The 16,697-nt window shown below is 39.3% G+C and overlaps 1 protein-coding gene across 1 annotated transcript; it reads right to left on the bottom strand.

The window, feature by feature from the left end:
* Positions 1-850: 850 nt before the first annotated feature.
* LOC117303608 (broad substrate specificity ATP-binding cassette transporter ABCG2-like) lies at positions 851-14,990 on the bottom strand. Its single transcript, XM_033787822.1, has 18 exons — positions 14,735-14,990; positions 13,163-13,205; positions 11,654-11,871; positions 10,991-11,050; positions 10,431-10,545; positions 10,063-10,215; positions 9,557-9,714; positions 7,871-8,022; positions 7,253-7,348; positions 6,518-6,702; positions 5,979-6,044; positions 5,629-5,714; positions 5,021-5,110; positions 4,466-4,590; positions 3,717-3,871; positions 3,448-3,537; positions 2,294-2,364; positions 851-2,139 (listed from the first exon to the last, which is right to left on the bottom strand). The coding sequence occupies exons 2-18, from the start codon at positions 13,181-13,183 to the stop codon at positions 1,992-1,994; spliced, it is 1,989 nt and encodes a 662-aa protein (XP_033643713.1). The 5' UTR covers positions 13,184-13,205; positions 14,735-14,990; the 3' UTR covers positions 851-1,991.
* Between the last annotated feature and the right edge of the window lie 1,707 nt (positions 14,991-16,697).

The following is a 16,697-nucleotide window of genomic DNA, read 5'->3' as shown; positions in this document are numbered from 1 at the left end:
AGGTGGCGCTGTTTCCTTTTAATTGAGTGAAGAGCGGGGTCTAGTTTTGTTTGGAAGGGCATTATTATTATTTCCCGGCACCCATTTTGGTTGGCAACTTGTTTGTGAAAGTGTTTACAGAAAACTTAATAGGTAAGTATCAGTTTAAATAGCTTCTGGACACTGCCCATTTTCTTTGACTCGATTTGACACAAGTATGCCTTTTAGGAGATGGTTTTGTTTTGACGGCGTTTCGAATGGCAGCTAGCAATGTGCACTGGACGTGAAAAGAGTTCGAGAAAACACATTAGTTAAACATAAACAAAATGTATATAATTAAATCAAAGGACCACATAAAAACATCACAAACGGTTTCAAATGCAATTGTGTCCGCCATGCAATACTGTCCGCTCCGGACACTTTTGCATATGCAATCGTGTCCGGGGCTATGCAAAAACCGTCCGGTGGACCTATAGATGCAGCATGAATATTCACGCATTTTATGATAGCAGCGAATATCCAAACGGCTGAACATTTCCCATGTCCAGAGATGACATGCACTTTAAAGCTTGTAAAACAAATGGCGAACGTGTTCCGTCGACCAAGGGCGTTTAATTTACTACAAGGACGATTTTGCACGGGGGCGGACACAACTGCGTATGCAAATGTGTCCGGGCGGACCTAATTGCATTATGCAGCAGCGTTCGGGCGGACACGATTGCATATGCAAAACCGTCCGGCGAACATTATTGCATATGCAATAATGTCATCCGGATAGTATTGCATAGAGGACATAATTGCATGCGGAACGGAACTCTTGGTTGATAATTTACAAAATAATATTGAAATTCGAAACACCAACAGATCACGATTTCAGTTATTTTTAATTCTTGTTTGAACATTGATACAAACAAAATGTACGATTTTCAAAAAGTGGGTAGGCCCAAATAATCATCTTCTCGCCCTTAAATTCACATACACAGGGTGCCTGCTAACAAACACACGTGAACATTGGCAGCCTTTTTCATGACGCAAATTATCACCTCCATGAATGCATACCGACACTACTGATTGGCAGTAGAGTCATGAGAATTATTTTATTAAGACATTTCTAAAAGGTATTGAAAACTAAATTTAATAATCCTTATAATGTAAGCGTTAGTATTAACGAACTGTCCCTAAAACTTTCGGTAAAACATCAAAGTTTTGGTACTCTTTCCAAGTCTCGGCTTATATTATGCTCTGCACTGCAGCCGGTTTTTATGGGTAAAAAAAACACAACCAACAACCAACATTATGGAACAATCTACCTCTTTACATCCGACATGTATCCTGTCTTGAATCATTCAAAGCCATGTTAAAAACTTACTTGCTTTTATGCTAAGTTAAGTAATTATAATGTTATGTTTATTCAGAGATGGTATAAAAAAAATGGCGCTTTTAAACTTTGTAACAGGCGATTTATAAAATTTATCATTAATTACAAACTGACATGGCAAACAGTGCAAATTCATTAAAAAGTATCAAAATACAAAACGAATTATGTTGAAGTCCCACAGGTTTTTTACAGTAAAAGAAAAAAAAAGTATTTCAACCACTATACTCCTAGCCCCTCTAATTACACCTCTCGTAAATTAATATTAACATTTATTTCAGATAATGTCATCCAAAACATCTCAAGTTGGAAGAAAACAACCCTCACGTCATCATGGGCAAAATATTTACACTGTATCCATTTTTCTGGGTTCTCAAATCTGTCTGTATTCAATATTTTGAGGCCGACGCTTTATTCTGTCCTCATTCGCATCATTCGCATAGGAAAACAAGATGGGCTGTAGGATGATTATTCAAAAGAGGGCGCTATCAGAAGAAGTTTGTACACAGTTCGCCATATAATTATGGAGGGGGGGGGGGGAGGAGGGTGGCAGAATCCCCTGCCACACCGGAGCCCCAGCCGAGGTTTGGAAAGGGCCCTTCATCTGAATATATATATAAATCTTTTCTTCCTGTCTTTATTTAAATCTTGGAATATTCCTCAAGCGGACGTAAGTTAGGAACAGACAGACGACAGTAAGCGCACCCATGGCAACGATGTTCTCCCACATTGCCCAGTCGGTAAAACTTATTCCTTGAGTCTCAAGGTAGTCATTTCCTTCAATGCTGAAACACAGAGGGATACAAAAAATTTTACTGAAATAGTCAAACTACTTCTTTAAATGAAATAATACTTTTACCCAAATTAAGTATTGCATTCGTTCTATATTATGTCCTTACAAATTAATTTTATAGCACTCATTCTAGTTTCTGTCCTTACCAATTTTGCGTCGTATTGGCGACAGGTGGATCGCAGAATTCCTGGTCTCTGAGTTCGTTGATGGACAGAGCCTGTGGGTAAAGTGGCGATGGTTATTCTTGGTTATCATCCAAACACTAAAACATTCAGTACGTCATCAAAAAGGATATCCTCTCGATCCCCTTCCCATGTGCCCTCCTCCCATGGGTGGTGGGGTAGTCCTACATGGGATACCCTCCTCCCATGGGTGGTGGGGTAGTCCTACATGGGATGCCCTCCTCCCATGGGTGGTGGGGTAGTCCTACATGGGATGCCCTCCTCCCATGGGTGGTGGGGTAGTCCTACATGGGATACCCTCCTCCCATGGGTGGTGGGGTAGTCCTACATGGGATACCCTCCTCCCATGGGTGGTGGGGTAGTCCTACATGGGATACCCTCCTCCCATGGGTGGTGGGGTAGTCCTACATGGGATGCCCTCCTCCCATGGGTGGTGGGGTAGTCCTACATGGGATACCCTCCTCCCATGGGTGGTGGGGTAGTCCTACATGGGATGCCCTCCTCCCATGGGTGGTGGGGTAGTCCTATACATGGGATACCCTCCTCCCATGGGTGGTGGGGTAGTCCTACATGGGATACCCTCCTGCCATGGGTGGTGGGGTAGTCCTACATGGGATACCCTCCTCCCATGGGTGGTGGGGTAGTCCTACATGGGATACCCTCCTCCCATGGGTGGTGGGGTAGTCCTACATGGGATACCCTCCTCCCATGGGTGGTGGGGTAGTCCTACATGGGATACCCTCCTCCCATGGGTGGTGGGGTAGTCCTACATGGGATACCCTCCTCCCATGGGTGGTGGGGTAGTCCTACATGGGATGCCCTCCTCCCATGGGTGGTGGGGTAGTCCTACATGGGATACCCTCCTCCCATGGGTGGTGGGGTAGTCCTACATGGGATGCCCTCCTCCCATGGGTGGTGGGGTAGTCCTACATGGGATACCCTCCTCCCGTGGGTGGTGGGGTAGTCCTACATGGGATACCCTCCTCCCATGGGTGGTGGGGTAGTCCTACATGGGATACCCTCCTCCCATGGGTGGTGGGGTAGTCCTACATGGGATACCCCTTCCATGTACCCATTCCTCTCCCGCCGATACACCTAAATTGGCATACGTTACTCACATTCATGGCGTATCTAATGATACTAAGGTATTGTAAATACTGCACCCAGCTAGGCAAGGAAGCGATGTTGATCAGCAGTCCACCAAAGATCTGCAACAGTGCAAGAAGAAATAGATTAAAAATGAAGTACACTCTAACAAATTATTTTATTATTTGATGCTAGACAAACCGTTTAAAACATAGGCTTCGGCTTTGGGTCTGACCGAAGAGTCTGTCTGTGTAATGTTAGTTTAGTTTTTGAAGATTATTAATAAAGATAGAAATATTACCATCATGAAGACATAAGCCATTGCAATCATGAGGTTTGCGATGGCTAAGATGTTGAAGCATGCACCCAGTAAGAAGGCAAGGCTACTTGCTGAGACAGCGGTCGCAATAAGAGTCAGTGCGTAAATGAAAGAGGCTGCTGCGTCTGGTCGGAAACCTGCGTGGAAAGAAGGCTGGGAAAATATAATTCGCTGTTGCAAACAACTCACCAAAAGGACCGATTTTATAAACGCGAAAAATAGTTAATGACTTTGACGTTTCGACCCTAGCAGAGTCTTTCTCGAAGGCTAAAAGAAATGGAAAAAGGGTGTACGTGCGATCTCCTCTTTGGAGCATGAACATTAATGACAGTTTTGGGATTGGGAGGTATTTGCCTGGTCGGGGTTGGCGTATAGTGCTATCTTCCATTGTATGTATCGATGTATTGAAACCTTTTATCCTAACATCTTGCTGGTCCAGATTTTGCACGTCTTTTGTATAACTCTTAAACTTTGTAAACATCTCATTTAAGATTTGAGTATGCCATGTAATGCTACAGACAATGTGTTGTCTTTTAAACCGAAATAAATTGCCTTCCATCTCTGGGACCCCGGCTCGAGTCACGCCGGTTGGCCCTAAGTGGATTGGGTTTGGAATCCCTACATGACTGCGTAGGTTTTTATAGATTATTGTGCGTCCCTTTATCATACTTTGACATCAAGTTTCACCAACCCCCTCCCAAATGAGACACGCCTATAATTAGGTTTCTTACCGATCATCCAATAAGTAATGGCGGCAAACAGAAACGTCGGTACGATGCGCATGGGCAGGAGGTCGCAGAAGACCTTGGAGAAGAAATAGACTGAGACCCGGTAGAAACCGCCCGCTGACTCGTGACTGCAAGAAAAGAGAAATAAATAATAAAATACATCTTTGTAGCACATGCCGTCATTTAGAAAGGGTGCCCTTAGCCCGCGGTCGAAAAACAGGGCCCACTTTCATAAAACTATTTAGCGGACGTCCCGTTTGCTAAATTCTTTTGATAAGCAAGATAAATAACGTGTGTACTAGCAACACCAATGGTGACTACACACTATTTTAGCTAGTATTAACCTACTTTTCAGACATAAATTTTCAAGGGATTGTTTTATACAATCATCGTTAGACCATGTAAGTTTTAGTAAATCTGTGATATTAGACGATTTTTGTTCTGTTACCAAAAACTCTGTAATGTTCCTTTAAATAGCTTTGTAAAATAATTGGGCCCAGAATAATGTTGTATTCTCTTAATTCTTGTAATATTGGATGGATAATGGATGAGACTTACAGGAAGATCGTTCTCTCTGCGATGAAGACTTCATTAGCGCTGACATTACCAAAGATCATATTCGTCACGACAAAGAAGAAAGCACCCACCCTACAAGAGTTTGTAAAAAACGGAGAAAATTCTTTAAAATACAGCTATCCGTCATTGGGTTAAATGGTTTTGATACCCTCTGTAGATCAATAATATGCCAAGTCATGAATTCTTACCCGTATAAGATGTTCAACTTCATTAGTCGTCAAGTTTTTGAGAAAAGGGTGAAATTACAGAGCAATGATTTCAGGAGAGACGTGTAAATCTGTTGTACATACTACAATCATTTTCGTCTCACTGAGAATTAGAAGAACATTAGTTTCGTGAAATTGTTTTACTCATTTCTCAGCAAGTAATATTTTAAAGGAAGCTTTTTACCATCATTATTTTAAACCCGAAGTTTAAAATGTAAATCTGTGGCATTTGTGTTTTGTGTCGCACAAAAAGTACCCAAACAAAGACAAATAATAAAAATAGCAGTAATTGCAGCCTTTCATCCAATGAGAGGTCTTCATTGACATCAGTGAGGGCACTGTTTCGATCTCGTGTCGTCATGTTGAATGCATTCTACTTCATACCTGTTTTGAATTCCCGAGGAAGCTGACTTGTCAATCTGGAAATAGATGAGACCTACGATCACTGCGATAAAGGCAAGTACAATCACCTGACGATGAAAGACAATGGACCATTATTGTATACAGGGCATTGTCACACGAGGCAATTTTTGCAGGCAATTTGGGGGCGTGGCAGGAGATTCTATTCTCCATTTTATGGCGAACTGTGCACACAATTCTTCTGGTAGCGCCCTCATTTGAATCATTCTTCTTCAGCCCATGTTATTTTCCCTTTATGGGGGACAGAATCTCCGTGACCTAGTTCAGCACTAAATAAGGTTTGTAATACTTTGATAGTCTGCATGATAACATACCTGCATGTAAGAGCTCTTCGGGTTCCTCAAGATATTCTTAGTCGCTCTTCCCGAGACGTAAAACAGCTACAAACAGAGATTTAAGAAACATCAACAAATATGACGTCACAGATCCTTTATTAGTTACATTATTCATAAATGTTAAATTTGCATCGGGGATAATGAAAGTACTGAGTATACAGTGCTATTAACATGGGTAAAAACCAAAATTAATAACATTATTCATGCTAAATATTCTAAGCAGTCCTGAGACAGAAACGACCGTTAAGGATTCCAAAATGGCCATACCAACGCTAGGTCAGTCTCAACGTTGTATTTTATTGTAAAAAGAGAGTTGAAAAGGTCGAGTTGCAAAGGTCGTGGGTTCGAATCCCATCCGAATAATATGCATTTGTTTTTTTCCACAGAACTCGGGAAAGTACTGGTGTAAGGGTAAAAACAGATAGTAATAACGACATTCTAATTCTTTATCCTTTAAGAATTTAACATCTTTAAAAAACAGAGAGAAACATTATTGTGCGATTTTTGCTTCAATTCACCTGTCTCAGAAATGACGTAGGATAGCTGACTTTTGCCCCTCCTACTGCCTCCACATTCAAGAATGTTTCATATATCTCATCAGCTTTGCTCTTCATTGTCATGTAAGCCTGCGTCTTCAGAAAGAAATTCCCAAGATCCTTGGGTGGTACGGGCTCGGTTTTGGGTTTACCCTCCTCCACTGCCCCTGAAACGATGACGTCATAGTTTACGTTGTTAGTGTTGAACAAAATATTACAAAAAGGCTTTCTTTGATATTTATTCTCTGGCTTTTTACGGTACTTTTCAAGTTTGTGACTTTTCAAGTTTCGATCTGGCATAATACTCCTCTTCACCTGAATCCACAACTGCATGAATGGAGATTTCCTTTCCAGATGGACTTCATTATCCTCATACATACAACAAAATATTAGTTATAAAGCGCGTTTACATCAAGATCAAAGTGCCCCCCAAAACCCCCAAATGGAACTATAAAACTACAACATTTTTTACATCTGACACAAGTGAGTTTTGAGAGATTTCTTTTTATCAATGTCAAGGAGTTAAAATTTCTGATGCATACTGTGAGCTTGTTCCACATTCGGGGAGCAAAGGAGAAAGGAGAAAGTCCGGTTGTGAGCAGATGAAATAGCCTGCATGGAGATACATGTGCAAAATGGTTGATGTAACTTTGTGTAGTTTCTTCCCTTTTAGCTTTACTAAGTGGAGAGGGAAGGGGGGCAGGAACCCGCTCTTACCCAATTCATCATCGATTGAAGAAATGGCAAACGAGTCACCGTTGATGACGTCAAGAAAGAAGTCAGGAGGGTTATTATGCTCTTCGCAATGGTAACCTTGGCAACGGAAAAAGAAAATGAAGTTCATGAATGTGATATTCAAGTTGTTATAATAATCAATGTCTGAAGGTATTGTTTATTAATTTAAATTGTGAAAATGTTTTAGTTTGTATGAAAGCTATTTTTGTCTAAAATGTATTACGGTGCGTGTCATATATACCTGCATGTGATTTGATCTATCCGTTTTGCCTTTCCTTCTTCAAGATGGATTATTTGTCGACATGAATTCGATGTTTCATTTCATTTTACAGATATCTTCAGACGTCCGAGTACAGCGGGGTAACTCTTGAGAATCTTGAATTAGTATAAACAGTTCCAGAAAACTAATACAGGATGCGAGGGAGCCGGTTTGCACTACGTAGTCAGGACGGTGGCCGGCAGCAGTAACGGACCGAACTTTTAACCAAATAGGGGCTGTAATACACACTACGTGACCAGTCGTCGACCAATCCGAGTGTATACAAATATTCCAAAGTTATTTAAATGACTAACAAAAACAAATGAATCATGTTGTTTTACCGAGAGATTTGAAATAGTCCAGAGCCTTGTTGGCTTTGCCGTGGTAGACTGTCTCGCCTTTATTTAAGAGGTGTAACTTGTCAAACATGCGGTAGATTGAATATCTCGGCTGATGGATTGAGAGAATAATAGTGCGCCCTCTCTCTGCTAGCCTGGGAAAGTTTTTTTTAATAATAAGAGAAAAATGGTTTTAAGAAAATAAGACACAAATTTATACAAAATTATTACGTAGCAAAGAGTATTATAGCAACTTAGTTTTAAAAACCAAAAATAGTGGGGGTTGCTTAAGACCCTGGACAACATCGGTAATTGTCAAAGACCAGTCTTCGCACTTGGTGTATCTCAATATATGCATAAAATAACAAACCTGTGAAAATTTGAGCTCAATTGGTCGTAATAATGAAAGAAAAACACCCTTGTCACACGAAGTTGAGGCTTTCAGATGCTTGCTTTCGAGACCTTAAATTCTAAATCTGAGGTCTCGAAATCAAATTTGCGGAAAATTACTTCTTTCTTGAAAACTTCGTCACTTCAGAGGGAGCCGTTTCTCACAATGTTTTATACTATCAACCTCTCCCCATTACTCGTTACCAAGTAAAGTTTTGTGCGAATAATTATTTTGAGTAATTAGCAATAGTGTCCACTGCCTTTAATCATAACGTCGTAAGAATGAGTTCGGTGTGAACGGCATTAGCAACACATAAAGAAACAAAACTTACGAAAGTGTGAACCGCCCTATATAACGACTGACTCGTTATATACGATAATAAATCACGTTTTCAGCTCAAAAGGTTAAATGTATTTCGCCGCCACCGCAATCCCCTTTCATTCAGCGAACCATAAATCCGGATCGAAAGAAAAATCTATGGGATTGTACTGAAGAAGGTATCAGACAGTATTAATGAAAACGGATCACATGAGACTACCAACAGTTAAACCAGTATATCTTCTGGCTTAATGTACATAATAAAGTCTAGACTGAAAAGGTATTTTTTAGTGTGATACATTGTGTCATCAGACAATAAACCATTGCGAGCACGCATGCAACAAGGCATGCGTGACTTTACTTCAATCCAGAAGCATTTTTGGTAAATCCAGATAATAATATGTAATCTATTATACACAATAGTATTTTATGTAACTTTGTTTATGAGTAATATGGACTAAAAGTTGTCCCAATATATCATGCATTGCTTTTTGTCCAAAACCCCAGAAAAACCAAGAGTTCATCATCATCATCATCCTTCGTCCTCAGACGGAATAGTAGAAGCAGCTTTGATGAAGTGGTGCCAGGTTGCTTTGTCCCTCATGGGTTGTTGAGTCTCGTTTGGATTGAGATTTGTGTCTCGGGTGAATGATCATTCCTTTTGCGTAGAGTTAACTCTGTTATGTACCTTATCCCAATTTCATAGAGCTGCTTAGCGGCCGATTTTGTTGTTACTGTGCGATTTCCATTCATAGCGCTGCATAACCGTAAGCAGGAAAAGGCATGCTAACCGTCAGGTGCACGAAAGTTAATGAATGACGTAACAATACAAATCCATGGCGAACTCGCAAATTGGCCGCATACTTTCTTGCTAACCCGTGAAATACAACCAAACGTCCCCTTTGAACATCGAAAACATCAATACAAAACCACAAATTTTTAACATATTATTTTCACCCTAAAGAAAACACAATCCTTACTTAGAGAGAAGCATAATGACTGAATTAGCAGTGCTTGCATCAAGTCCAGTAGTCGGTTCGTCTAGAAACAGAACATTAGGTCGTGTGATGAGTTCCATGCCCACATTAGTACGTTTCCGCTCACCGCCAGACACACCGCGAATGTACACATTACCAATCTACAGCGGAGAAGAGAAAAGCAGACAATAATTCTTCCACAGAAAAAATCAAATTAGCATTATCCGCATATTATTATACAGTAAGAATAACTGTAATTGGCGGCTCGTCCGCTGTTGGTTTGGTCAATAAATATAAACTCCCTTTCTCGGACTTTGTCTAAAAGAGAGGGCTCCGCCCATCCCAGTGTTCCTGGTTTCGGGTGGCATATTGCGCCACAGCACCTTGTAACGCATTACATGGCGCTGTACTGAGTCGGTCTTGGGCTCTTCCGTTGCACACAACGCAACATAGTCTAGGCATGGAGGAATGAATATTTCCTCCATGGTCTAGGGTATAAAGATCCCTACCTTAGTTTCTGCACAATCCTGCAAGGAGAGCTCTTCAATAACCTCTTGTACACGACGCTTCTTGTCGGCTTTGCTGACCGTCTTACGAAATCGCACGGACGCGGAAAACGTCAGATTTTCGCGGACAGTGAGCGTCCCCATGACAATGTCTTCCTGAAAATGAGAGCGAAAAAAAAACAATTACTTAATCTCTCCTAGACAAAAATATTATCCGAAAGTTGTTGTATGTTTTTCCGATTTGAAACAGAATCATCTGTCAAAAATCGTACAGAGAAAAACTTTTAACGAAATTACTTTGCCTAAATCTGGCCACGCAATTAAGTAAATTTTTATAATTTCTTGAAATGATGTAATGAAGCAGTTCTAACCTGAACGACGTAACCAGAGATGAGTCTGAAATCAGGGGGTGGGACTGCTCCATCAATCAAGACCTGACCAGACATTCCATTGGGATCCTTCCTCATTGCGAGGATATCAAGCAGTCTGAAATGACAAAGTTTGAGAACATTGGAGCAAGTTCGGGTGAGCGACGAGACTATACCAGAAACTAAGAGGTACTCTCGAATTGACCATGTCGACTATATTATGCTCGGTCTAGTCGCCACCTGAACTTAGCCTACAGACTGGTCCTTTGTCTTTATTTACAAAGATAAAACAGGCATTGGTATTGATTTAATTTGATTCAACGATTTCATTGGATAAAGGTGTAGTGACGTAACCGTTCCATTTCTGTGTTATAATTGGTCCAAGGTGATGTAGTGTCAGCTTGCACTTTCGATCGCACAGCATAATGTTTGGTTCACACTATACGTGTAGATTGAATGGAAATCTCCAAGCATTTGACTATACAAGGCGAATGAGGTAAAACAGTTTCACAGATGGTTTTCAAAGCTTATAAAATTAAAGCGAAAATAATGCTTGCACTCACGAAGTTTTGCCGCTTCCAGTTGGCCCAAGGATTGCATTCATGCCTGGCTCAAACACAGCACTAAAAAGTCAGAAGAAAAGTCAAACAAAATTAGGCAAAATTCAAGAATATGTAACACCAAGATTACTCTTAATACCGATTTTTACATAAATCCTATAATTGTGATTGTTCCCCTACCTCAAAGTCCGTTCATGAATTCTATCAGAAAAAACAACAAGCTCACACCGCAACATTCGTTGAGGGACACGTTGCCTTGGACTTGGGCGCTTTTGGGCTTAAACAAAACCCAGTTTGGTATGAATTGATTAATTATGATTGGAAAGATGTTTTTAGAGTAGGCCTACAATGTCGTACATAAACATCCATCATAAACTCACACGGTCTGCTGTTTTGTAGAACCAAATATTTCGATCCTACACAATATTAGGGTTTGTGTTATTTCACGAATAGAAGTTAAGGAAAAACATACAATGTTTCTTCCTTCAAAACATCTTTCCAACAATTATTAATACTTGAGACGCTTTTCAAAGCCAAAAGTGCCCAATCCGAAGGTAATGTGTCTCTTTAATAAGTTAAAATAAAACCAAACATTGCCTGACGTTTCGACTCTAGCAGAGTCTTTCTAAAAGGCTAAGACAAACAAAAAGTAAACACAATTCTCACGTGATATTATTGAGAATCGGCTTGAACACTTTCTGCTTCTTCACTTTCGTTTTCACGAGGTAGTTGATGTCATGACATGACAAAACGACATTGTTGGATTGCGTGTCCGATCTTGGTTTCCTACCAATCCCGACACCATTGTGACCACTATGCACTCCATTAACTGCACCATAGTTTCCAAAATGGTTGTTTCCGTCATCAGACAGAAGTTTCTGTGTCTGGAATAAAACGGTTTGAATGTGCAATGGTGAGAAGGAGTTTCTAGAAGTAATGTTCTTTCCCGTACGAGTACGGCACTGGACACGTTATGTTCTTTCCCGTACGAGTACGGCACTGGACACGTTATGTTCTTTCCCGTACGAGTACGGCACTGGACACGTTATGTTCTTTCCCGTACGAGTACGGCACTGGACACGTTATGTTCTTTCCCGTACGAGTACGGCACTGGACACGTTATGTTCTTTCCCGTACGAGTACGGCACTGGACACGTTATGTTCTTTCCCGTACGAGTACGGCACTGGACACGTTTTGGTAATTGTCGAAGACCAGGAGGGTTCTCACTTGATCTTGGTAACAAATAACTATTGGTAGTATACAACATCGGAGAAACGACTCCCTCTGAAGTTGTTTTTGAGAAAGAGGTAAATTTTCACTATAATTTTCGAATCTGAAAAAGTCTTAAGGCCTGAAGCCTTTCTCAGGCATCTGAAAGCTCACACATTATGCAACAACGATGTTTTTCTGCTTAAATTATTCTCTTGCAACTTTGACGAACAATCGAGTCCAACATTTTCACAAATTTGTTTTTTTGAGCATTATTTATGTGGGATACACCAAGTGAGGACACTGATCTTTGACAATATTACCAAATGTGTCCAGTGCCTTTATAAATAAAGTTCAGAATAAAAGTTTAACATAAAGTGAAACAGAAAGCTATCAAAGATCTACCTAAACTTAAATTGCACATTGTTATAAAAAGGGAAAACGATTAATGCATTGGGGTAATGGTTGTTATTGTTTTGTCAAAACCTCTGGGTTCCGGCTTTTGTTTGTTGTTTCCGTTTAGTGGTGCCGCTTTGATATTAGCAATTAATGTAAAATGCACTCTGCTCCATTTAAAGGCACTGGACATGTTTGGTCATTTTTGTCAGAGACCAGTCTTCTCACTTGGTGTATCCCAACACATGCATAAAAATAAATAACAAACCTGTGAAAAGTTTGACTCAACTGGTCATCGAAGTTGCAAGAGAATTCGTAAAGAAAAAACACCCTTGTTGCACATTACTTTATGTGCTTTGCATAATTTGAGTGAGAAATTAGTTACTGAAAAACATCTTCACTTAAGAGGGAGCCGTTTCTGACAATATTATATATACTATCAACAGCTCTGATTGCTCGTTATAACCAAGTCAGTTTTTATGCTAAAAACAAATATTGAGTAATAAAACAACAGTGTCCAGTGCCATTTACAATGGTTTGGGAAGGCCGTATATTAAAATTATACTCACAGGTTCAACTTTCACCTCCATTGTCTTCAAATATATAATAACTCTGAAACAGAAAACAATTATGTATTACGAATTAGTCTTTTGAAGAATAAAGTATCCCTTACATTAAAATTTCCCTTAAAAAATAAATATTGATTCAGTTCGATACCAAACAACATACCCCCAAATTTGAAGTTGGGAAACGGAAACACGACCACTTCATCAATAATCGATAAGCTTTATTTTGTTTTTGGCTTATAATATTTCGGGCTTTTATAATATTTCGGGCTTTTATTTTATTTTGGGCTTTATTTAAAGTTGGGCTTTATTTTATTTTTCGCAAAAATATTTTAATAGGCTTCCTGTTGGAGATAAGGAGCGATTTGTCTGTGATGCAGTCATGAGGTATAGGCCTACAAGTGGTTCAATCGGCCGACTATAATGGCCATTTCTGCTTCAAGTCTAAACCGAATTGCATACAGATGTTAAGCACAAATGAATATAGCTTAGCAGAAATAGCTTTCCTCATCAAATATCATGATATCTGCTGCTCTTTTCGCTTTATAGGTTACATGGCCCTTCTGTTACCCCCCCCCCCCCCACCAATAAAAACCAAACCAACATCCCTTAAGCCTTGAAGCAACTATTCAAATACTACGTTGCGTGACTTTGTAGCCTATATCTTCACTACCAATAATTGATCCTTCACCTGCATGGCCTCAAATCACATAATATTCAAATATTGATATTGTTTGACCGTGTATAGATAAGCCTACGTACAAGTCACGCAACGTTGATTGGTTATCTTGACCTTCCTGGCGACTTGAACTCTGGTATCTCGCTCAACCAGTGTCATACTCTTTTATATCGCCTGTATTAGCAAAAACAATTTTTATATAACATTTTGTTGTTTGTGCTTTTTCGGGGCAAAATGTACTCCACTGCATTTTAAAGCGCTTTAACACCGTTTCAAATAATATATTAAACTGCAGAATAAAAACAGGCCTTATGCACCATCACCAACATATAAAAACTGAAAAATTCACTTTTTATTGGCCGTGCCTCATAAGAAATTGTTTTCCGCAATAACAAAATGGATCTAACTTTCGACTCTAACCAGAGTAACGAAATTCACGACCAAAATGGGTCGATTTTAAAATTGTAATCTAATTTTTCGGCTCAAATTGGCTTTAAATCGGATTTTGCCTCTTTACACGACAATAATTGTTATGTTCAAAGTTGTCTATGTGTCAAGTTCAGAATCAGCCTTGTCTTTCCAAACATTAACCTTTATTACAGCAGCTGGAAACCGTAAGTTAGGCCTATATTTTTTAATATCAAGCTCAACAACCCAAAAAGTAAAACATCTTATACACAACGGAAATTACAAAAGGAAATTAAAAGAAATGATACATTCCGAAAGAAATCTGTCGGATGATGTAAAAATTTTACATTTAATGTGCACAACTTTGATACCTCCGGATAACTGATTGAGGTCAAAGTTTTACAGGTTTGTCATTTCATGGACACACATTATGGCAGTTACAAGACTTTGTAATGTATCAATATTGCACGACATTGAAACAAACTTACCCTAAAAAGTCCAGCTCCTCAAACCAAAATATCCAAACTGTAAAATGGATAATAACTCCGTTTCCCAAAGTGTTTTATAGCTACGAAATCAAGTTGAACCTTGTCATGTTACATGAGCGTTCAAAGGTTTGGTTGGTTGACTCGTTTTGCCTTTTGGTTTCGTAAACCAATACATACCAATCTTTAATTCAGTAGATATGTGCGTGACATTGAAGAATTGGTTCCAAGTGACTACCCACACAAAAGCCAATTCCGGAATTTATGTAAGCTCACAGGGGCGGGGCTTAATAAAACACCGACCAATCAACAAAAACCTCTGCAGTGACCCTTCCTGCGTTGGCCAATCAGGGGACCGCGCGCGCAAAAGTACTATTTTTTCAGAAGCTATGGCCATTTTGATTGATGCTTTTTACTCGTGACTACGGATCGGAATGTGGACTGTTTGGGATCAAGCTCTAATTTAATATAATAGTATTTTTGTGTTACCTCACAGAGTAACCAAACAAATATTTGTCTGGAAACGTTGATGATTTTTTGTTATTTATTTTTATTCGGCTCTAGTGTGCATGGTATAACAAAACAATACAAAGAGAAAGTAAGAAAATTATTATTTAATACCACAACAACAAAATGTGCATGAATATAACCGAAAACAAGAAACAAAATACTTAAGAGGACTTTACAAAATTTACTTTGCGGTCAAACTGCAACATCAACCCTGCATTTTGCAAAAAAAAAACCGTGTAACTTCGTAAGAAAATAGAGAAAATAAGAAAGTATGCAAATGTACCCTGTGTATTAAAAGCATTTTGAGAAACATTTCACCCTCACATGGAAGTAATGTGGTTAATATTATGTAAATAATAAAAGTCTTTATGCTCAAAATTTGTATAATTATATTGAGCCACGCCTCCCAGATTGTGTATCCCTATTATTATTATATACGATTTGAGGCATTGCATGGCGAGGAATATATATTTGGTTTGCGGTAATACCATGTGTGTATCTACTTGCCAGGTAGTTGTTCTAAGAGAACTGTCTTGCTTAATTCTACTGCCGCGGAGTAGATTGTTCGGGTGTTCGGGAGACTTCTCAGTTCTGAAAAGAACTGTCCTGCTTATTAACTATTACCTGGGCGGATGGTATAGAAATAGGCTGGGACTACTACTTTAGCTTATAGGATCGTCATTAACTGTACTACCGCTATCAATTATTATTATTCCGGAGTGACATACAATTCGCCCCAGGTTTTCGACGATATTTCAAAAGCACGACCACCTTTTGAAATATTGAAATTTTCAGACGTTAGTTTTGTGTATCTGTACATTAATTTATACAGGATTCAAACAATGGAATGGTTAAAAAAAAAAAAAAAAAAATACTTTGCCTTTAAATCCATTTAAATACAAATGTTTTTAAAAGTTCATCCATTGATACGCACTGGAATCAAACACAATTTATGTCAAAAAACTCCCAGGGACCAATTTCATATTGCTTAATTTTTTTTTTCGGTTAAAATAAGCAGAAATGAGCAGGATACCAGTCACAAATTGTACATGTGACATGGTAGTTTGGTTGGTAACCCTTTTCTGGTAAGTATCACCTGGTTGTGCTTAGCTATGTTTTGTACTTAAAGGCACTGGACACTATTGGTAATTATCAAAGACCAGTCTTCCCACTTGGTGTATCTCAACATATACATAAAATAACAAACCTGTGAAAATTTGAGGTCAATTCGTCGTCGAAGTTGCGAGAAAATAATGGAGAAAACAAGCCCTTGTTGCACAGGCTTGGTGCTTTTATATGCTTGATTTCGAGACCTCAAAATCTGATTCTGATATCTCGAAATCAAATTCTAATATTTTAGTGATCAATTATTCTCAAAAACTACGTTACTTCAGAGGGAGCTGTTTCTCACAATGTTTTATACTAACAACCTCTCCCCATTACCCGTTTAACCATG

Source organism: Asterias rubens, chromosome 20 (assembly GCF_902459465.1).
Source record: "Asterias rubens chromosome 20, eAstRub1.3, whole genome shotgun sequence".
Taxonomy (NCBI): Eukaryota; Metazoa; Echinodermata; class Asteroidea; order Forcipulatida; family Asteriidae; genus Asterias; species Asterias rubens.
The sequence above is the reverse complement of the archived record's forward strand: the minus strand, read 5'-3'. Positions and strand labels throughout refer to the sequence as shown.